The following is a 22,146-nucleotide window of genomic DNA, read 5'->3' as shown; positions in this document are numbered from 1 at the left end:
TTTCAAGAGAAGGTTTCTCTGTGCAACAGTCCTGGCTGTCCTGGAACTCGCTCTGTAGATCCCCGCCTGCCTCTGCCTCTGCCTCCCAAGTGCCAGGATCAAAGGTGTGTGCCACCATCACCCAGCTTAATTATTCTTTTATCAGTAAAAACTCTTGGGAGTCAGATATCAAGTAAAAACCTGATTGATCAGAGAAGTGGTGGTGAAGCAACCAGTGACCTCCTCTCCCTCTCCTATCTTGATCTAGAAGGGCTGAGCATCTTCCTAAGCTCCTCCCTAATACTTCCTGTGTCTCTCTATATGTCCTGGGTCCTCCAAAATCTCTGTGACTAATTTTGGTCAGCTAGTAGCTAGCTCCTTGTGATTGAAGGTAAACTTTATGCAGTCTCGGGAGTATCAGAGTATTATCAAAATATCCCACAACAGAGATGTATGATTTCTTTTGATGCAAAAATGGAATTAAACCGGGAAAAATCCAAATGAGGCAAAAGGAATTCTGGGTGTCCATTTGAATAAAATGAGAGGATACATAGTCTTAAAACAAAACAAAACAAGGCATGGTTGTGGTGGCTCATGGCTTCAATTCAAGCACTCTGGAGGTAGAGGCAGGGGCAGGTGGACTCTGAGTTCAAAGCAAGTTCCAGGACAAGCCAAGGATACACAGAGAAACTCTGTCTCCAAAAACAAAAAACCCCAAATAATCCTCCCCAAACCCAAACAACAACAACAAAAACCAACCCAACCAAACAAAAAAAAGCCCACAAAGGTTTAGGATGTTAAATGAATACAAAAGTATAATAGGGTATGATTCCTTTTAATGCAGCATTTCAAAATCGGCCCAAGTATTCTCTGAAATCAGAAGAGGTAGGTTATGGCTGTGGCCCATGAGCCATCATGAGAGGTGCCCAGGCTTCTTTCTAACCATTTTCTTTTCTTGGTGGTGCTTACATGAATTTGTCTATTCTTTAAAATTTTATTACACTTATCCCTTTCTATATATGTTAGTTCTTCAATGAAAAGCTTGCCACACCGCCCTGCCCTGCCCTGTCCTGCCCCCCAAGACTATGGCCTCCTGCTGGGATTCCAAGTGCACCACCTCACTCTGCTATAGATCTTACTCATACTTGGGAGAAATCACGACGATGTGGTGGTTTGCTAGGGTTTCAGGAGCGAAGCACTGAATGGCTTAAACAATGGCCCCCAGACTTGGAGGTGAGAAGCCAAAAAGATTGGTGAGCCTGGCAGGGCCATGTTCACCTGAAGGAACTAGGAAGAAACTGATCTAAACCTCAATCCTGACGTCTGTTGTGGCAGCATAAATCCAGTTTTCACATGCCATTCTCCTTGTCTGCTATTTTGGTGTCTGTCTGTCCAAACTCTTCCCTTTTACAAGGACACCATGTGTTCTTTCGTTATTGGACATGACCCCCCCCCCATCATCTTAACTCATTGCATCTACAACGTCCCTGTTCTTCTGTGGTACTGGGGGTCAGGACTTGAATGTGTTGGTGGGGGTGGGTGGGCACGAAGAGCTTTGTTGCTAGGGAGACCCTTATTTGAGTGGTTCAGATTGGGTGTCGGCTTCATCTTGTGCTGTGTCTTTAAGAATTGTTGGGGAAAATCCATTTTTTTTTTCTTTTTGAGTTATTATTGTTGGAGGAGGTTAATGTGTCACACTGCATGTGTGGGGGTTGGAGGGCAACTCTGGGGAAACAGTTCTCCTTCCCATTTACTGGTCCTGTTTCCTTTTTTAAAGATTTATTTATTATGTATACAGTGATCTCTGTGCATGTGTGCCTGCAGGCCACAAGAGGGCACCAGATCTCATTACAGATGGTTGTGAGTTACCATGTAGTTGCTGGGAATTTAAGTCAGGACCTCTGGGTGATTAGACAGTATTCTGAGCCATCTCTCCAGCCCAGTTGCTCAGTTCTTAAAGTGCTTGTCAGAAATGCAGAATCTTGGGTTCCAACACTGATGGACTGAATCAGTGTCAGTATTTTATTTGATGAATTTGCCAGGTGATTTAAATTCATACTAAGTTTTTGAGAATCACTGATTTGAGCCACTGTTTGCCAGCCTTCCTTCAATTAATGTGTAAGTAGAAAATGAGCATATTGTCTTGAGAGGCAAAAAGGATCAGCATTCCAGTGTGTTTGCCATTTGCATGCAGCTGAGCAGGATTTCAGCAGAACCAATGCAAATCAACATGGACCCCAGGTGTACCCACTTCCCTTGCTATGTGACCTGGTCTCACTGGTCTCACTTCACACTTGTGATTCCCTGTCCCCACTGCTGCACCCTAACCCTCACCCCAACCCTAACCCTCACACACACATACACATACACATACACACACACACACACACACACACACCCCACCACCACCACCCACCACCACCCACCACCACCACCACCACCACCACCACCACCACCACCATTTCAGCTTTTTTTTTTTTTTTTTTTTTTTTTTTTTTTTTTTTTTTTTTTTTTAAAGAACAGGAAGATATAATTTCCGGTCTAGAAACTTAGTTTGGTTTTTAAAGGCTTATATTTACTTTTAATTTTCTGGGTCTGAGTGTTTTGCCTACATGTGTGCATGTACCAGGTGACTGTAGTGCCCATGGAGGCCATAAACGGGTGTCAGATCACTTGGAACTGGGGCTACAGATAGCTGTGAGGTGCCATGTAGGTGCTGGAAACAAAACCTGGGTCCTCTGGAAGATTACCAAGAACTCAAAACTGACAAGTGATGTCTCCAGTTTCCTGGCTTGGGATTATGAAGTGAACTGTAATACCATAATAGTTAGAAAGCCGCAAATGGAACTTCCAGGTACTTAGCCTGCAGACAACACTGGGGTTCTTTTGTTAGCATCTCCATGCTGGCTAGTCACATCAGTCTCCTGGTCTGTGACAGACATCACCCAATCACAGTAGAATGAGATTTTTATTTACCCAGAGTCTAATTGGACTGAGAGCTCCCTCGGTTATGTGAAACCCTCTCCCCTTTCCTCACTGAACAGGGTGTGGACTCCTAAGCTCTGGAGGCTTAGCTTTCGATGGCTCAATTAATTGTTAAATGTTCCCCTTATTATAATTACACATTTATGCCCTGCTTTGTGGTAGCTGAGGAAATTGCTGAAAGACTGATTTAATTTGTCATACACTGTCAGTTTTGTTAAAAAAAAAAAAAAAAGAGAGACCAAACCTTTTTATTGGAAAGTTTTGATTTGGAGTGGCATGGTGGTATTTGAGTTGAATAACGTAGTTTAAATTGAAATGCAGGAATTTGGCTCTGCTCTTGATAGAGATTGGCTTGAATTTGGTATTGACTCATTTGTCGCCTTTCCAGATACTGTCTTCTATCTATTCTGACAGCTTTGCCAACTGAGAAAATTAGGCTTTACAAAATTAAAAATATTGTCTGTGACTTTAAAACTGGAATGGTGTGTTTATTATGCTTGTTGGGTTTTTTAAAGATGTACATGGACAAGAGTAGGTTTTTTTTGTTTTTGTTTTTTTGTTTTGTTTTGTTTTCTGAAGCATTTAAATACTCCATAGCAAAGGCTTTTGTGAATAATTTTTCCTTGGAGATGTCTAAATGTTCTAAATGCTGGGAACATCTAAAAATGACTATCTACTTTTTTTTTTTTTTTTTTTTTTTTTTTGAGACAGGGTTTCTGTGTGTAGCTTCTAGGCTGGCCTCAAACTCACAGAGATCTGCCTGCCTCTGCCTCCCGAGTGCTGGGATTAAGGGCGTGTGTCACCAACGCCTGACTTTGTTTCTACTTCTTTCTACATGTTTGCATAGATTTTATAGTAGATTTTTAAGAAATTAATTTTTTGTACTAGTTTTACTATCGTAAAACCATTGAAATTAGTTTCTTAGCTCTTCTGAATGAAAATTAATAAACCTCTGAAGTCACTTTGCCAAGTGTATTGAATTAATAAATAGTATCATTACATGTGTATTAAAAACTACTATATATCTTTATCATTATTTCATAATTGACAGTATGCTAATCTAATTAGCATAATATAGATTATGTCTTATACGCCATAATTGTTCATTTAACCCTACAATTTAATTTTACTTAAATCTCCACATTTCCCTATTTAATTGCCATTTCAAGGACTACCTTTTTAGTAATGTAGTATGGTAGACGGCTAAGTAGGCAGAGTGCCTGAGATGAAAGGGAAAGGTGAGTGCACACTTGGCTGTGTGTGTGCTTGAACCTGCTGCATGCACGGAATGTTTTTGCTCCACAGATGGGGTGGTAGTGTCTCACTGTAGACTGAGCGGTAGAGACTGATATAGTTTAAAAGAAAAAGGGCAGGGGTGGTGGTGTTGATCAATGCGTATTATGAGGAAATCCAGTGTATAACACAAATTGAAAGTATATTGCTTTTTATACTCTTCAATATTTAACATTAAAATTTTAATATGTGCTCTGTTAGTAATGCTACAGGTATCTGCTGGCTCTCAAGCAGACAGCCATTACTACATAGTATTTGGGTTCAGAGTTTGCCTGACCTTTTATCCCAGTGTGCCGGAATTGTAAAACATTGGTGTATTGCAGAGTTTCCCTGCTGACGATGAGGATGTTAGTAGTGTGTAATTATAATTCTTCTCTTTGTTTAGGCAAGGAATATGCCAACAAAAAGATATTATCCAGTATTTGTACTTTTACATAGTCAGGAACAGTTTTACTGGAAAGTGGTCGTTTGGTTACCACCATTCTTTAGTACAAAAGCATGCTTGCAGTTTAGAGGTTTGCATTTGAGAATTATTCTATCAGCTCAAGACTTGAAAATTATGCTCTAACCTTCATGAAGATTTGTGCCTTCCCCTTTGACTTCACAGTGGAGAGGTGGTTTCTGGTGTGCTCTCTGTACGGGCTGGAAGACCAGAATCAGGCTGTCTTTTAGGCCAGCAAACAGGAGTGATTTTGAAGCTGGCAGCAGCCATCCCCAACCCTCCAAAATAGCTATTTGGTAACATGAAGTGTGTAATCTTTGTAAAAATTGCTCGTAGCCTTTTGATAGGAGCAGACAGGAATAAAGACTGATTGTATGTAGAGCCTGTCAGCTTTTGATGAGTTTGTCTCTGTTACCTTTGAGCTGTGGGTTCTGAGGCCCTGAGCATCTGATTGTGAAGGTGTGGACCCTGGCAAGTACTTCACCAGTATCGTTTATCAAACCCTGTGGTGGTTAGGCACCCCGAATTCACCGCAGCTAAGTTTTTGGGCCCGAGCAGTGCTTTTGTGTGGCTGCACATTAGTTTGCACTTGTTTGTTTGGTTTGCTTGTTTCCTGTCCCTTCGGATTATGTCACAGCCTGGTTCCTTTGTAGTGAACAAACAGTTTATTTTCAAGAAAGAAAATTGAAAAATTCAGATAAGCAAAAGTTTAAAATTAAAGCCACTTTTAACATTTGTTGTGTGGTCACTTCCCATAATGCACACATGGAGAGGTGTAAGGCTGCAGTTTCCTAATAAATAAGCCTTTGTTTTTTTAAAGAGAGTCTCAGTCTGTAGCCCAGACTGGCCTTGACTCAATAAGCCACTATGCACAGCTTATATTAGGCTTCATCTGATATTAATGGCGGGGATTATAGTATAACACGTAGCTAACCAAAGAGACTGAAAAATGGTAGTGAATTGGAATTGGGAAGGAGAAAAATGTGCCATTATTTTCATTCATTCATTACATTTCTCATGACGCTCACCTAGTGCTTTAATTCTGATGACAAGCATTACACCCTGCAGACATTAGTACAGACCAGTGCTCTCATGTTACATCATAGGGAATATGCCCAAAGTGTGATGCCTACATTCATGATTACTTTGGAAATTATGGTGTTCTTAAGGGAATAACGTAGTAAAATTTCTTTGTGAATCAACTAAAAAGTATGTGTGCTATTGTATTGTACAACTGTTGTATTGTGATAAGCAATTTAATATATAGTAGTTTTTTTAAACATTTAATTTTATTTATTTTTCAGTTTTGAGTCAGGGTCTTATACTGTAGTCCTGGATGGCCTTAAGCTCATGGTAACCCCCCCCATCAGCCTTTGAGCCACCATATTTGATTTGGGGGGGGGATTCGAGACAGGGTTTCTCTGTGTAGCTTTGGAGCCAATCCTGCACTCGCTCTGGAGACCAGGCTACATCACAGAGATCCGCCTGCCTCCCGAGTGCTGGGATTAAAGGTGTGTACCCCCAATGCCCGGCTTTGATATTTCTTTAATTACAATTCTAATTTTAATATTATTTTAATTTTATAAGAGAGATGTTCCTATAGTGCCCAGGCTGCCCTTCAGTTCTGAGTATCTGGAATGTAGTCAACTTGAACTTTTTCAATTGTCTGCTTATTTGTTAATGAAAGGGTTTCACTATGTAACCCATACTGTCCTTGAACTCACTATATAAACAGACAGGCCAGCTTTAAAATGTGTGGGACTCCGCCTTCTGACTATATTACTAATGTGTACCATCACCTGCCTGGCCTAACTTTTAATGTTTTAAGTGCTAAAGTATTCCAAGAAACTTCTATCAGTAGTCCCTATGATTTCTTGGAAGGTACATCTATGAATTCCTTCTTGAACCTGATTCAGACAGAAGTGGAAAAAGAGGGAGGATAATGGTTGGAGTCAGCACCTATGCTAGCCAGTGTGAAGAGAGTTGTCACCACCACTTACTGCTGCTTGTGAACCTTAGGGGTGGACTCTGGGGATTTGACCTGGCTGTGGTCTTTTTGGGGAAGGAGTTGTCTGGTTCCATCTGGTTTCCTCTTCCTCTGGAGGCTGGTCCTAAATCCTGGCAGAAGGTAATAAATGGTTTGTGCTGTCCGGTAACCCTACTCTGCTACTTGTGTCATTTTAATCCTGGGCTCCCTGTTTTAGTTTTTCCAAGACAGGGTTTTCCTGGGTAGTCCTGGCTGTCCTGGAACACACTTTGTAGCTAGATCCACCTGTCTTTGGAGTGTTGGGATTAAAGGTGTGTGTGTGGGTGTGGGTGTGGGTGTGTGGGTGTGTGGGTGTGTGGTGTGTGGTGTGTGTGTTTGTTTAAAGATAGGGTTTCTTTGTATAGCCCAGCTATCCTGGAAGTCACTCTGTAGACCAGATATGCCTCAAACTCACAGAGTTTCCCCCTGCCTGTGCCTCCTGAGAGCTGGGATTAGAGGTGTGTGCCACCACTGCCTCTATGGCTAACTAGTGTGGCTGCTGGGATTAAAGGTGTGTATAACGAGAGATGATCCGTAGTCCATAAGGTTAAGATATCGTTATTCAGATAAACACCAGCCAGATGCAAGCCAGAGCATGGCAGGGACAGCAAGGTAGGCAGGCCAGAGAGAAGGGCCCCCATGTGCCTTGCAGCCCCTTAAAAAACCTATCACGGAGTCATCCTGACCTCACCTTGCCCATGCCCTGACAGGCGTGGTCAGGTACACCTGTAGCCAGCCCTTAGGAGGTGTGGTTACGGTGTCTCCCTACAGGTGTGTGCCACTATCTTTTTAAATGCCCTTCCCAGGAGGACCATCTGTTCCTAGGTGTCTCTTAAACTTAAAATGTTCAGCATGTTTCCCCAAAATTAGTTCTGGATGCTATTCATGACTATAATTTAAATATGGTATGCTATTTAAAAGTAATTTAAAAATATTTGTGTGAAGCACTGAAGATACTGGATTCTTCTGTCAGGAATTGACAGTTGGCCTATGTCTTTGGTTGGTTATTCCACTGTGTGTGGCTGCAGTTCTTGGCGTCTGGGTTCCCGTTTTTGTATTGACTTTCAAGCTCCTTGGAAGAATAGGAAGAACAGACCCACCTTTCCAAGATCCTCTTCCCAGAAATTGATGCAGTACAGGCAGCTTATATTCTGTGGCCTGACTTTAACCCCATTAGCAACCCCGCTATGTGGGGTCTGGGAAGAGTCTATACCCGCTATGTGGGGTCTGGGAAGAGTCTATACCCGCAATGTGGGGTCTGGGAAGAGTCTATACCCAACTGAGCACCACATTCCCTGTTATTGAGGGAAGAGAAGAATGAGCTTTGGGGTCAACCAGCAGTCTGCTGCAAAGACCAAAAACAAATACAGCTGAATTAACACCAAGACATAGCCAGTTCTTCCCATTTCTGGTTCTTATATTAAACTGTAAACTTGTCAAAGGAAGGCTCTTTAATTTCTTTCTTTCTTTTTTTTTTTATTCTGAGACAGTTTCATGTAGCTCAGGCTAGTGGTTGAAGCCCTTATATAGTTGAGGATGACTGTGAACGTGTGAGCCAGCCTCCTTCCTCTGCTTTCTGAATGCTGGGTTACTGGCATGTGCCATCACATTTGGTTTTATGTGGTACTAGGGATCATACACAGAGCTTCACGCCTGGGAGGCAGGCACTCTACCAACTGAGCTACTTTTCTGTTTTTATTCACCCCATTTTTCCAGCCCTTACAGGAACAGTGTAAGCGTTCTCAAGGTTATGGTGTTGTGGTTCTGTTGGTTACTGACTTCTCATTCATTTTAATGTTCATTTTTTAATTTTTATTTATTTGTATTTTATGTGCATTGGTATTTTGTCTGTGTGAGGGTGTTGCATCCTCTGGAACAGGAGTTACACAGATGTTGTGAGCTGCCATGTGGGTGCTGGGAACTGAACCCAGATCCTCTGGAAGAGCAGCCAGTGCTCTTAAACGCTGAGCTTTAGGTGGCGTTTTTTTTTTTTTTTTTGTCAGGACTGCTGGCACCCCAATAACCACACAGAGACCTAATATTAATTTTAAGTGATTGTCTGACAGCTTAGGCTTGTTACAACTTAAATTAATTCCTATGTCTCATATATGCTCGCTACCCTTTTCAGCACAGCATGTTCATTTCCTGCTTCTGTATTTCCCTGTGACCCCTTGACTCCATCCTTCTTATCAGCATTCTCTCTGCCCCCCAAAACCTGCATTGTTATTGACTAGTCAGTTTTTTATTAACAAGAGCAATACATCTTCACAGTGTACAAAAGGATTGTTCTACAGCACTGAGCCATATGTCTAGCTCCTAATGTTAACTTTTTAATTAATTCCTCTTTCTTTTTAGGCAGGGTCTTTCTCTGTAGGCCAGACTGTCCTGGAACTCACTAGATAGTTTAAGTTGCCCTCAGACTCACAGCAATTCTTCTGCCTCAGTCTCTTGAGTGTTGGCATTATAGGTTCGAGGTACCACAAGGGTTCAGGGCTTTAAAAATGTAATCTTGATAAGACTTGTGTAACACCAAAAATAAAAACCCAGAGATAGATATTGGGGTTCAAGCTTCAAGCTGAAGATCAGAAAAGCAAAGCAGCCAGCCAATAGCTCTCACCTCTGCCTCAGGCTGAAATGGCTTTTCTGTCCTCTCCACCAAGCCAAGTTGGGGACTGGAATCCCAATCTGCTGCCTCTTCCTTTTATAACTCTCAAATCCTGGGATTAAAGGCATGTGATTGCAAGTGCTGAGATCACCTTTGTGTGAGCTGTTTCTCTTTAGGACTGTATCAGTTTCATGTAGCTCAGTGTGGCCTTGAACTAACAGGGATCTATATGCTTGTATCTTGCATCCTGGGATTAAAGGTGTGTTATCACCATTGCCTGGCTCTATGGCTTGTGGCTAGTTTTGCTTTCTATACCCTGAGGCAAGCTTTTGTAAATCATGCATAATATATCACCACAGACTTGACTGTTACCTGCTTTAACACTTTGTTTAAATGAAGAAGTCTTTAAGTTTTTCCTTTAAATTCTGATTTATTCTGTCTCAGCAGATATTCAAAAACTTTTTTGAGGCAGATTACAAAAAGAACATGCAAAGCAAAGCTCTCATTAAGTGTTGCATTGGCCCAGAGCAGCTGCACCCCTTCATTGAAGAGTGTTGAGTATAGTTTAGGGGTGGGAGAGACCTTGCAAGAGCTGTCTGTCAGTGGCTCAAACAGTAAGTGAAATCTCCATCTCCTTTTAGGACTCAAGACCATTTAGATATTTCATTGTTACCTTTCAGGAAATCTCTGCTAATTTAGATTATAAAGTGGCAGGTGGAGGGCAGATTAGCATATAAAATAAGTACCTGCCTAGGTACGTTGTGTATGTTATAGAACAAAGTTACTACATGTGACATCCCAAGAAGACAGAGAGGGGAAGTCATTGTCTCTGTGTAATATTTGCTACAGATCGCTCGGAATACTTGTAATCCATGGTGGGCTGAAGATACTCATAGGAAAACTGAGGTCTCAGTATTTGACTAGGTTTTAAATTACTCTTAAGTACCTGTATATAGTACTTGGCTCAGACAGAAAAACACAAACTGACCACAGAGCAACTATAGCTGGAAACAGCATTGCTGTAAGGGAGCAAGAGCGAGGTTTAGAGTTGGGGGAAGGGTTTCACTGCTCTTAGAGCTTTATATAAATTGCAGCAAATGATTAAGCTGGAAGTCCACTGCAAGCATAATAGACTCTGTACAATGCTGTCAGTGTCAGCTGGACTGTCAGCAGCACCTGTACAGTCAGCTCATATAGTAAGAGCTCACCTGTGTAACAGGAAAAATAAAAGACCCAGAGACTGATATTGGGGTCAGGTTTCAAGCTGAAGATCAGAAAAGCAAAGTAGACAGCCACTATCTCTCACTGTACCTCAGACTATAATCCTAGACTGCTATGCTGTTCTCATCGTGCTGGAGAGAATCCTGAGACTGAATGCCAGCCACTTCTGAGACCTTGCTCCTGTCTTATACACCTCCCTAATGCTGGGGTTAAAGGAGTGCAATCCTAGGTGCTGGGGTCAAAGGCAGGAGCTCTGTTACTCTTCACTCCTGTGTAGGCCATGGTGACCTTGAACTAACAGAGATCGGTTTACCTCTTAATCCTGAGTCCTGGGATTAAAGGTGTGTACCACCACTGCCTGATCTCTGTAGTTTGAGGCTGACTTTGCTTTCTGAATCCTCAGGCAAGCTTTAATAAATCATAAATCATAAACAATGCACCACCACACAGCTTTGCATAGGACAGAGGTTTCAGACTATGGAAGAGGGGGACATGAAGGAAGGCAAACATTTTTCTTCCCATCCCCATTTTCTGGGGAGAGACTCACTCATGTTAATAAAGGGCACACCAGTCACCTGCTTTCAGCAGACTGTGAGAGCCTGATGGTGGGTGGGAGCAGACTTGTAGTCTTGGGTCACTCTCTCTACCCCCTCCCCACCCTCTACCCCCAATCTCACAGAGATTTGCCTGACTCTGTCTCTCCGGCACTGGGATTGAAGGTGTGTACCACTACACCTCTGCTCTTTTGTGGACTACACTTTATCATTCTGTGATGCTGGCTGTTGTAGTCTGGGCAGCAGATCTAGATGTTGATCTGATACCTTTCTTTCACACAGCTGTGAGGATGGTAGGTCAAGACTATCATTCAAGAAAGGCCACTTGTGGGACGGTGGTGTCTGTGAATAAGACTGAAGTAAGTTTCTGTTCACTCTGAAAGCAATTCAGTTCAGCATGTATTACTATGAGTCCAGTGTTTTGTTTTTATCTAAATCTGCGTGTCATAGTCTGCTTAATAATAAATTTCAGCTGATCTTCACATTGTGGCTAGTTGAAATATATAAGAAAAATTATTGGGCTGGAGAGATGGCTCAGCAGTTAAGAGCATTGACTGTTCTTCCAGAGGTCCTGAGTTCAATTCCTGGCAACCACATGGTGGCTCACAACCACCTTGAATGAGATCTGGTGCCCTCTGCTGGCATGCAGGCACAAGACTGTATACATAATAAATAAAATTTAAAAGGAAAAAAAAGGGAAAGAAAAATTATCCAATAGTAAGCAAAAAATAGGCAGAAAATTTTAACTTTCAATTTTGCTAGCTTGAAACATGTGTAATGACAGAGTGTCTCTTCTGACAGCAAGACTTCTATTTCCCCACCCTTGGCCTGTAGCTAAGGTTGTAGGATGCTGGATGCAAATATTTCAGTGGGATGGAATGTTGTATTTATATTCAATGTGTAAGGAACTACGGTGGAGATGCTCAAAAAGTATAAAAGAGGGGCTGGAGAGATAGCTCAGTGGTTAAGAGCACTGGCTGCTCTTCCAGAGGACCCAGGTTCAATTTCTAGCACCCACGTGGCAGCTCACAACTGTAAGCTTCAGCTCCAGGGGATCTGACACCCTCACGTAGACATACATGCAAACAAAACACCAATGTACATTAAATAAAAAAATAAATAATTTTAAAAAGTACAAAAGAATAATTATTGGAAATTTTTTAGTTTGATATTTTTTGAACTGTGGAACAGTTGCTTTTACAAAATTGGGAACTGCAGATTACAATTAACTGTCATTAGTTCTGTTGAATAGAAATTTGTTCCATTTGCTGTACAATCAGGAGGCAGGATTGAATGAGTATAAATAGATGAAATCTAAATTGTACTGACAGTCTATTAAACAGTAACAGAAAACCTGTAAAGAAAATGGATTCACTGTGATACTAGCTTATAATAAAATCATTTGCCAAATAAGAATGATAGCCCCGGCCCTGTGAGTCCCCCTGTGTGTTTCCCGTGAGCACTACAAAATTGCTTTGAAACGGTTTGTGTAAAGCTGGGGCTCCCCTGGCGTTGTTTTCTGGAAAGCAGCTAGCAGTCTTGCCTGAAATCTGTCTTATAGGGTGTGACACCAGCAGCTCAGCAAAGCAATTTGTTTGCTGTCAGCCATGTAGGGAGAGAAGGACCTCTCACAGGCTCACCTGTCAATGATCATTTCCCTGTGCATACTGGACATAGCACTGCTGCACTGGCTCCTAAATGGACATTATTTTACTTGGTTCCACCTTTTATGGGGCTGGGAGTGTGATGCTGGAGATGAATCCTTGAATCTGGCGTGTGCTAGACAAATGTTTTGTGATTAAGCTGTGTGTGTAGCACCCCCCCCCCCCCATGCACACGCACAGAGCCTTTTATTTCTTGAGACGGTGCCACTTGTACCCTGGTTTTAAAGTCATGATCTTCATTTTTTACGTCCCAAATTACTGGAGTATAAGCATGTGCCACCACACCTAGTCCATGGTCCACTTTCAATCCTTGATTTAAAGATCTATCAGCATTTCTGTTAGCGATCAAACCTGTCCAGTCTAATTTAACTTGTTTTATGTGTGTGGTGAGGCACTGAGTGTTAGAGAAAGCTTTTGGGGATTTGTTCTCTTTTTCCATTCTGTGCTCTGGGCTTTAAACTCAAGTTGCGAGGCTTACACAGGAAATGCTTGTACCTGCTGAGCCATCTCACTGGCCCAGTAGAACAGACTGTTTTTTTCCTTCAGTTTTTAATTTTGTGTGAGCCACTGAACTGCACAGTTAACCAGAATGTTTTGCCTTAGGAAGTCAGGTACAGTGTGCTGCAGGTGGGGACCTTGGGTAGCCAGGACCTTGTGTGCTGGGAACTCTGCTTCTCTTAACTAGGTGGGCATGGCCTCTGTGCCTGTGCCCCTTGTGTGGTGCTGCAGATAGAACCCAGAGCCTTATGAATTCATGCATGCCAGGCATGTGCTCTACCAGTGAGCCCTCACTTCCATCCCCAATTCTAAAAATAGAATCTCTTTCTTAGATTACTTCCTTTTTTATGATACAAATGCTGCAATATACAAAATGCCACAAAAAATGTTATAAATTCTGAGAAATGACTTAACTGGAATTTGGAAGTTGAATCTGTTAGAACCATTTCCATGGTAAGGGTTCAATACGAGTTGTCCAGAACATTTTCATAATCAGCTGTGGGGATGAGAGCTCATAGTGCTCTTTGCTTGGGCAATGCAGGTGTTGAGCTGCAGTCTGCTTTTCTTGTTTGACTCAGTTCCAGTTAGTATATGATTGGTGTGGGAAAGGGTGTGCTGCACCAGTTATTCCAAAACACCAGCAATGCCTCCTGAATTGAGTGATGGCTGTCTAGAGCCAGCCTTTAAACGTGGGAACGGGAAGGGAGGGTGCTGTGCATGTGTCTGTTTTCGATTGTAATTAGAGGCCAGCGGACAACCTTGGATGTCACCCCTCAGGCACTGTCCATTTTGTCTTTTGAAATAGGGTTTCCTCACTTGCCTTCAAGTAGGCTAGGTTGACTGGGATCCACCTTCAAGGTCCTGGATTGCAAGAACGCTTCACTGTGCCTTGGTGTTTTACAAGGGAATCGAACTCTGGTCCTTGTCCTCGCAAGGCAAGCACTTTACCAACTGAGCTATCTCCCCAACCCAGTCTTAGAGACACTGATGTAGTGGAAGATTTCCTGACATCTAGAAAAGAGGCATGTCTGAATTTGAAAACAGTTCCTTTAGTTTGTTATACTCCTCTTTCCCATTTTTCCCACCATGCTATTGTGTGTCTAGGCAAGAGCCCATGAAAGTTCTGTAGCGCTAGTCAGTTGGTAGACATTTCACGATAGGCTTCAGTTATCATGTAGTTTGAAGAGGATGAAACCACTGATGTGCTCCACCTGGGGCATTTTTCTACTAAGTTTATACTTTTCAAGATGATGCCATCAAATTTTGTGACAGTTGACAGAATCAAATCAAAAGCTAAGGGGCAGGACAGGAAGGTGTTCTTTGTCCCTTTGAAGCTCTCCACTGTTCCCAGACATCGTTAGTGTCTTCTGTCTGGCAGAAAGGTGAAAGCCAGCCTCTCCCCATTTGCCGTTTTGTGAGGAAATGTCTGGTCTTTCTTTTCTATGTCTGGTTAGGGTCTCGTGTACCCTGCCTTCTTATCCTCCTTCACTGTTCCTCATTCTCCTCTGCAGAATGCGGGTCACATTATGAAGAACAATGCTGCTGACATTGGCCGTGTTGAGGATGGTGATGGTGTAGAGATGAGATTGTTTTTTTCCTAGAGGCCCGCAGTGTACCAGTGCTTCTGGTTTGGAATCGTGGCACCAGGATTTCCGTGTTGTTTCTAACAAGCCTAGCTCCAGGTTCAGGGGAGATACTGTCTCAAGGACTAAGGTAGAGAGTTGAAAGAGCTGGATGCCCAATGAGGCCCTCTGGCCTTCACACCACACACACAGGCAGGCATAACTACACACATGCACAACACACACACCCCTCTCTTTTTTTCTACGTTGGCATTGGCAGACATTTGTATTAACTAGAGAGATGCTTGTGGACTTAATTTTGTGATATTTTACTGACTCACGGTTACCTTGTTGGATGTTTCTGAGTGTCAGGGATACAGGAATAGCATGGAAGAGAAATGAAAGAACTGAGAAGCCTGAAGGTCAGCTTCCCATGTTCACTGCTGGGCTCCCCGGCTGTGTCTCTGAAAATCTCTTTGTGAGAAAGGCTTTGTTCCCAAGGAAAGGGTTTCTATTTGAAATTCTATTAGAGTGGCACTGCCATTCTTTGCAGGGGGACGAGAGAGTATTTCAAAGATTAATAGGTGGAAACACATTGATGGGGGAAATTTCTTTATGGGACAGAGCAGTGGCTGAACATTGCCTGCGTATTTTAACTACAGCTTTAATGCCAGGGCTCCCAGACCCGCTTACTAAATTAGGGGGTGAAGTAAGTGTCCACTCTGCTTAGTGAGGAGACTGTCAGGAAAAACGCTGATAGCTGCTTTGTGTTTCCTGATGACAGACTGCCTGGTGTGGCAGGCTATGATTTTTACCCTGGAGGAACTTGCTTCGCCGCTCTATTTACATAAACCTGCTGATTGAGGAGGTTTGAAAAGGCAGAGGCTTTTCTGTGCCTTGAGAATTTGCTTTCACGTTTGGCTGGCTTCCTCCCTCAGCTCAGCAAGGGCTCTGTTTGCAGATGGCAGCGTTGATTCTTGGACCCTAAGATATGTTGAGGTTATAAGAAACATCCAGAAATATCTCTGTTCAGTATCATCTCACAAGCGTTTGAAGTGACACCATGTATTAGCGAGTATAAGAATCACTACATAATCTGATCTCATTTTCAGACACCCCTGCTAAAGAAAACATTAGTTACCTTGTATTGTTCAGAATAATTGATAGTGATGGAAATAGCCTCATTTTTTTTTTCTGGCCCATTTCAGGCATGCTGATTTTAAGATTAAAACAATGTATATTTGCCCCACAGCAACTGTTAGCTCTATCTGGTGAATGCCTGCTTTCCTGTGGGTGATTCTGAAAATGTGCCTTGTGCGTTTAATGAACTGTATTGTCTGCTCCGCCCTTTAGAGCTGCTGCTTCCAAAGAAGGGCTTTAACATTTTAAAACATAGGTGTCTGCTGTGCTTGTGTTGACTGTGAGCATTGTATTGTCACCATGAGGATCAAGTCAGGTGACTACACTGAGCCTTACAGCCAGCTTTCAGATAAGCTCTGCAGCAGTAAGTTTCATGACAGTCTTGCCAAATCACTCTGGTTTTAGAAGATTACGGGGCATACATTCCAGCTGCGCTGTGACATTGTTCTTAACTTTGCCTTTTCAAATGAACTACTTTGGAGCTGGGAATGAATGTCCAGCTTGTAGGAGGCCCTCGGTTAGACCCCAGCATGGCAAAAACAGACAGAGCTACAAATAAAAACAAAATAAATGATTTTATTCTAGCTGTCAACATTTATATAAACCGTTTTATTAAATAAACTGCTTGATTAATGAGACCAGAGAGAAAATATTACTAATGACTATTTGGCCTCAGTTTAACCTGTTTCGAGGGGTGGGGCAGTGTGAGGTAACAGTAAGGGCAATGAAAGAAAAAGTATTCCCTGTGAGACTTGAGTTCCAGATTTCTTCCTAGAGAGCATCTTCTTCAGTTGGATCACCCTGTTTTGTAGGAAGAAAAGTTAACTGCAGTAATATTTCATACTTAATTTAAAAAATGCATTAGCCAAAAAATGGTCAAGGCAATATATATTCCCTTTCTGGCTGACAAATTTGACACAGCTTGGAAAGATATTTAGCTCATGTGACTTATGATTTATTATTCTTTTTATCAAAGGAATCTGTTTTGTTATCCGCTTTCATAGTGAGCTTATCTGCCCTTTCATACACGTTTCAAAATATTGAGTTTTTTTGTTGTTGTTTTTTGATATAGGGTTTCTCTGTGTAGCTTTGGAGCCTATCCTGGCACTCGCTCTGGAGACCAGGCTGGCCTCGAACTCACAGAGATCCGCCTGCCTCTGCCTCCTAAGTGCTGGGATTAAAGGTGTGAGACACCACCGCTAGGCTCAAAATATTGAGATTTTGACACAACCATAGGTTCTACAGATAACAGCCTTGTATGTTGAAATCATTATGTAAATTCACAGCTTTGGATCAGTTTGGGTTTCTATGGTAATTGTTTAAATAAAACAAGGTAGCTTGTATGTAGGGAAAAGGCATTAAAAAGTAATTGTGATGACTCCACAGGTCAGGTTCAGGCTCTTCCCTCAGACAACCTTCTTTAGCCTGTGTGTGAGTCAAGTCCATTCAGATAAGAAACACACTGAGCCAGCAGCTGTCCTTCTCCTCCGTGCCCCTTTCCTGTTCCCACTCACTACTTGGTGTGTTTCTAGAGGGACATTTTCCTCAGTCCAGTTGTAGCATAACATAGCTTCCCCTCCTTTTTCTAGAAAACCTTTTGGGGAGCTCTGGGGGGTAGTTATTGAAAGTAGGATTTCATGTAGTTCTGACAAGTCTTGGACTCACTGTGTAGTCCAAGGCTGGCTGGCCTTGAACTCCTGATCCCCCTGCCTCCATCTCTCAAGTGCTAGAATTATGTGTGAGCATGTGTACCACACTACACCTGACATTGGAAATTTGTTAGTGGTCAAGTTCATGGTGCTTTATCTTTCAGAGGAAGAGACTTGTGGTAAAAATGATTCCGTTAATTATGAAAGGATATATAAAACCTTTCTCTGTTAGAACCATCATCACACTTGTAACTAGGCCTTGCTGTCCCACATCTGCTATTACTCACACTTGTCTGATTTTGAGTGTGCCAATGGAAGATATTAGTCCTCAGTGCACACAGGGTTTGCTCTTGTACTGTCTAGAGCTCTGGAGATGATGGTGGTGTGGACCGTGTAGACAGTCTGACTGCCAAATAATGGAACATACAGGGACGTGAATTGCTAGGATCATTTGAAGAAGGGAGCTGTGACTATTCTTTCTCTGCAGAGGACTCATGGGAATGTATCCCCTGAGCGATGTATAGTTAGAATAGGTGGGATAAAGGAAGGGCTTGGCTGGCGTAGACTGTACAGAGGAATCGGGATTGCTTCTCGAGAATGTTGTCTAGGGGAAGAGTTGGGATTTGTGGGAACAGATAATTGAATTCCATCCACTTATGACATGTCTGTTTTTAAGGCAGTCAACAAGTAGCTTAACATAGAGAAAGTGTGGCTTTTCATGGAAAGGGACAGGAAGAAGAAAGCACATGGACTGTGCTCTGTGTGCAGCGAGCGGGTGTGTAGTTGCTACCTGGAGATTTGAACTACTGGAGCTGCGCACAACAGGGCAACAGCATGGGAATTAAGAATTTTGAGACCATTCCAAAATGTATTAATTTTTTAAATTTAAATATTTTTTCCTTAATTTTAATTTTTGAGACAGATCTTGTAGTCCTGGCTAGCCCCCAGCTTGTTAGTCTCCCTTGCTGAGTGCTAGGATCACAGTGCTGTGAGCATGCCACTGTGCCTGGCTAGAGCTCCTGTTTCTTGTATAGAGAGTTATGCTTCGTATATTTTTTACTTTAATGACAAACAAGGCTTATGAAGAGAAATCTTACGGTGGGAAGAGGTTCTCTTCTTGCCTGTCATTTGAGATGATTGCTGTGTTAGATGGATGATGCCTAAGTACAGTCAGTCATTATCTGGGACCCTGGAACAAGGTGCAAAGCTCAGGGCTAACACATTCCCTAATCCTCTTTGGTGCATGGCTTCATGGACTCACTGTCTGTTTCTGAGAAGTCAGGGGCATTTTGGTACCTTGATAGGTTTGGGTACAGTGACCCTACTGTTGTACAGGGAGTTTTCCAGAAGGATATGTCTCTTAGAGAGGCTATCTTCATGATCCAACCCTTAGTGTGTTTACTACTTTTGGAGTTCGACTTGACTGTCCACCAGTGGGATGACTCTCGACTCCATATTGTGACACCTTTTTCTATCTTGGCCTTTAATGTATATGGAGACAAAGGAGAGGGCTTTCTTTAGGTTGTCAAAAGCTAGTTCTTATGTGTGCACATTTTGAAGGGCGGGGAAAAGGATATAAGGACTGGCATTTGCACTGTAGGCATTGTTATCCTACTCCCCAGATTTGATAGCTGTGAAACTTTCACGTCTTGCTGGGTAATATACCTAGACATCCAGTCCTCCTCTTTGGACAATGTTTTTCTAAAAACTCATTGCTTCTCTTAAGAACCGTGTCTTACAGGCAGGTTTTTTTTTTTTTTTTTTTTTAAGCCTTTTATACTTCAGCTGTGAGCATCAAAAAGAATTGTCCACCACTGGAAAATGTTCTGTTCTTTCTGAAAGAAATATATAAAAATATAAGCTGGTTTAATTCATTCCACCTTTGATTGGCTGCCTTGGTTTTCATTACAGTCAAAAAAATATTTAATAGTAGATTACCCAGAGGTGATTAGATTAGTTTTCATTCTTTTTATGGTATAGGTGAAAAGGTTATTGTAGTGGCATGTTCAAGCTGGTTTTTCCAAATACCTATTTCCTCATAAAATATTGATTGAAAATGAAGTAGCACGCAGCCAAGCAGTTTCTCTGTGTGAAGAATGTCTGCCTAAAGGATTTTTGATTTGCCTTAAAGTGTATGTATTCCCTCGCTTCCTCTCCCCAGGACTAGGAGTATGGGCAAGTGCCACCATGCCTGCCTTCATGTATAATCTTTAGTAATTACCTTCTGTAAACTTCTCCGCCTGGATACGGACACAGTTTTTATAGAACTTCCTTTCCCTGAACAGAATGGCTCAGACTTCATTAGGTTCTTTAAATTATCAAAAGCGTGTTCAGAAAGAACCTTCACTTTAATGCTATCTGTAATTTAATGTCACCCATGGAAAGGTTTTGTTTTTACTATTAAAAGATATTTGCTTTGTTATTGATATGTTTATATATTCATTTACCTAGCTATTTATTTATGCAGTGATCTATGGCCCATGTGTTTGGTTCTTTAAAGGTAAATGCCATTCTTAAAAAGAACTTCTTTTTCTTTTAAAGACTGTGTGTATATCGAGAGTCGGCGACCAAACACACCGTATTTCATCTGCAGCATCCAAGACTTCAAATTGGTAAGCATTTTCCCATGCTCTGCCTCTGCTGTGCCCCCCCTCTCACTCCACAGGCTGACACTTCTGATGGCGTGATAGCCAGTGTGCAGCAGTGTGACCTGACTTCAGGCTGTGCGCTGAAACACAGCGGTTGGTTTCATCAGCTTGGTTTGTCTACTGTGGTAATGCTTTTGTGTTGTGACAATGTTTCTGAAGTATTTTCTTCTTTAGCAGCGATTTTCGAATTCTCAGAGATTCCCTCTAGTTTCTCAGGTGGTTTCTTTGCTCTTACCCGGTCTTAAGAGCCTGAAGTCATTTTAGTGATTAATGAGCAGGAAATGTAAACCAAAGACTAGGTTTTTTTTTGGAATGATGGTAGGTATGGACTATATCCTGGCCAGTTTTAAGGGTGTCCCAGGAGCAGTTAGAAGAATAGAATTTGGCCTGGAAGTAAGGCTGTCTGGATAATGCTCCTGACAAAATCTTTGATTTTAGACAGTGGTTCCCACACTTTGAGCTCAGGATAGATCCCTGGGTGTTTGTAAAAACAAACACACTGAGGCCAGGTGTGGTAACAAGCTTTTAACTTCAGTGCTAAGAGGCAGAGGCAGGTGGCTCTCTAGGATTTTCAGGACAGCCGGGTCTACATTGTGAATTCCAGGACAGCCAGGGCTAAACAGCGAGCCCCTGTCTCCCCCCCCCCCCAAGTATTGGGTACATATATGTACTTAACACTCATGTGCACCTGTTTTTCAAACATTAATATTCCATTGGACTTTTCAAAGATTTCTCTTACTCAAGAGCAACATAGTTAAACAGTACTATTTTTAATGTCTTTTCCTCATACAGCTGATGAGTAAAATACCGTTGAAGCAGTATCATTGTGGACTGTCTAAAATGTTTTGATCTTGGAATGGGATCCTTTTACTTGAAGACTGGGAACCACAGCCTGGTTATAAGTGCAGAACAATCCTAATTCTGTATCTTTCTAAATACAAAATGTCCCCTTCCCCATTTCCTTCATTGCTTGAGAGTGTTTGTTCTTACACACAATGTATATGATATTTCAGTTTAAAGAGTTAATACAGTAAAGCAAGTCAACTGTGCATTTATTGGTAAGATATATTTATTCTTATTAGGCTGCTTCTAAGTACCCTGGCTGTTTTGCAAAATGGCCTTGCAGCTTTATCTTGTAAATCAAATGCTTTCTATTTAGTTTTCTTGCCAATATGAATTCTTACCATTTTTGGAGATGTTTGTTCTTTATCTTTCTTTACAGAGATTTTTTTTTTTACAGATACTGTCTGATACCTGAAACTTTGGGAGGTGGCCTTGTTTTCAGAAGATTTTTATTTTGGTAGTGCCTGCGGCTACTGCTCTTTTTGTGTTTGTTATCTGTGTATGTGATTTTGCTGAATGAGTACCAAAGCTCCATGGAGAATATATAGCTCTGAAATAAAATTATAAAGATTTTTATTTTAGATTCCCATCAGATTCTGAGTCCCCTCCCTCCCTCCCCTCCCTCCCTCTCTCTCTCTCTCTCTCTCTCTCTCCTCTCTCTCTCTCTCTCTCTCTCTCTCTCTCTCTCTCTGTATATGTTAGCAGATGCCTTCATGTTTGAACAGCATCCATCTCCTAGGAAATGCTGATTACTATGGTAGTTGCTGTTCTGAGCAGAGGTTCCTGCTGAGGTACTGTAATTGCTTAGTGTATTAACAGCAATAAAAACTGAAGCTTCTGCTGTCAGTATTAAAAACATGAAAGCTATCTGCAAAACAAGTGAGATACAGGGTGCAACCTTTAAACCACATAGTGTTTCTCTTTGAGGTTCTGTGTTGAGCACATACTTGTAGCTGTTACGTGAGAACGTTAGAGATGATGGCATGTCTGCTCCAGGGAGAAACACAGTTTTCCTCATTCTCTTTTCTCCTCAGCTC

The 22,146-nt window shown here is 41.9% G+C and overlaps 1 protein-coding gene across 7 annotated transcripts in view; it reads left to right on the top strand.

Annotated features, from left to right (window-relative positions):
* The window catches only part of Rere (arginine-glutamic acid dipeptide repeats), a 329,883-nt gene that overhangs the window by 122,044 nt on the left and 185,693 nt on the right, over positions 1 to 22,146 (top strand). For all 7 annotated transcript variants that reach the window (XM_035439391.1, XM_035439389.1, XM_035439396.1 and 4 more), the window contains exon 3: positions 20,160 to 20,230. In XM_035439391.1, the coding sequence (XP_035295282.1) occupies positions 20,160 to 20,230 (71 nt within the window). The remainder of the gene's footprint in view (positions 1 to 20,159; positions 20,231 to 22,146) is intronic.

This window comes from Cricetulus griseus, chromosome 2 (genome assembly GCF_003668045.3).
Source record: "Cricetulus griseus strain 17A/GY chromosome 2, alternate assembly CriGri-PICRH-1.0, whole genome shotgun sequence".
NCBI classification, from domain to species: domain Eukaryota; kingdom Metazoa; phylum Chordata; class Mammalia; order Rodentia; family Cricetidae; genus Cricetulus; species Cricetulus griseus.
Note: the sequence above shows the minus strand (reverse complement) of the source record. Positions and strands in the feature narration are given on the sequence as shown.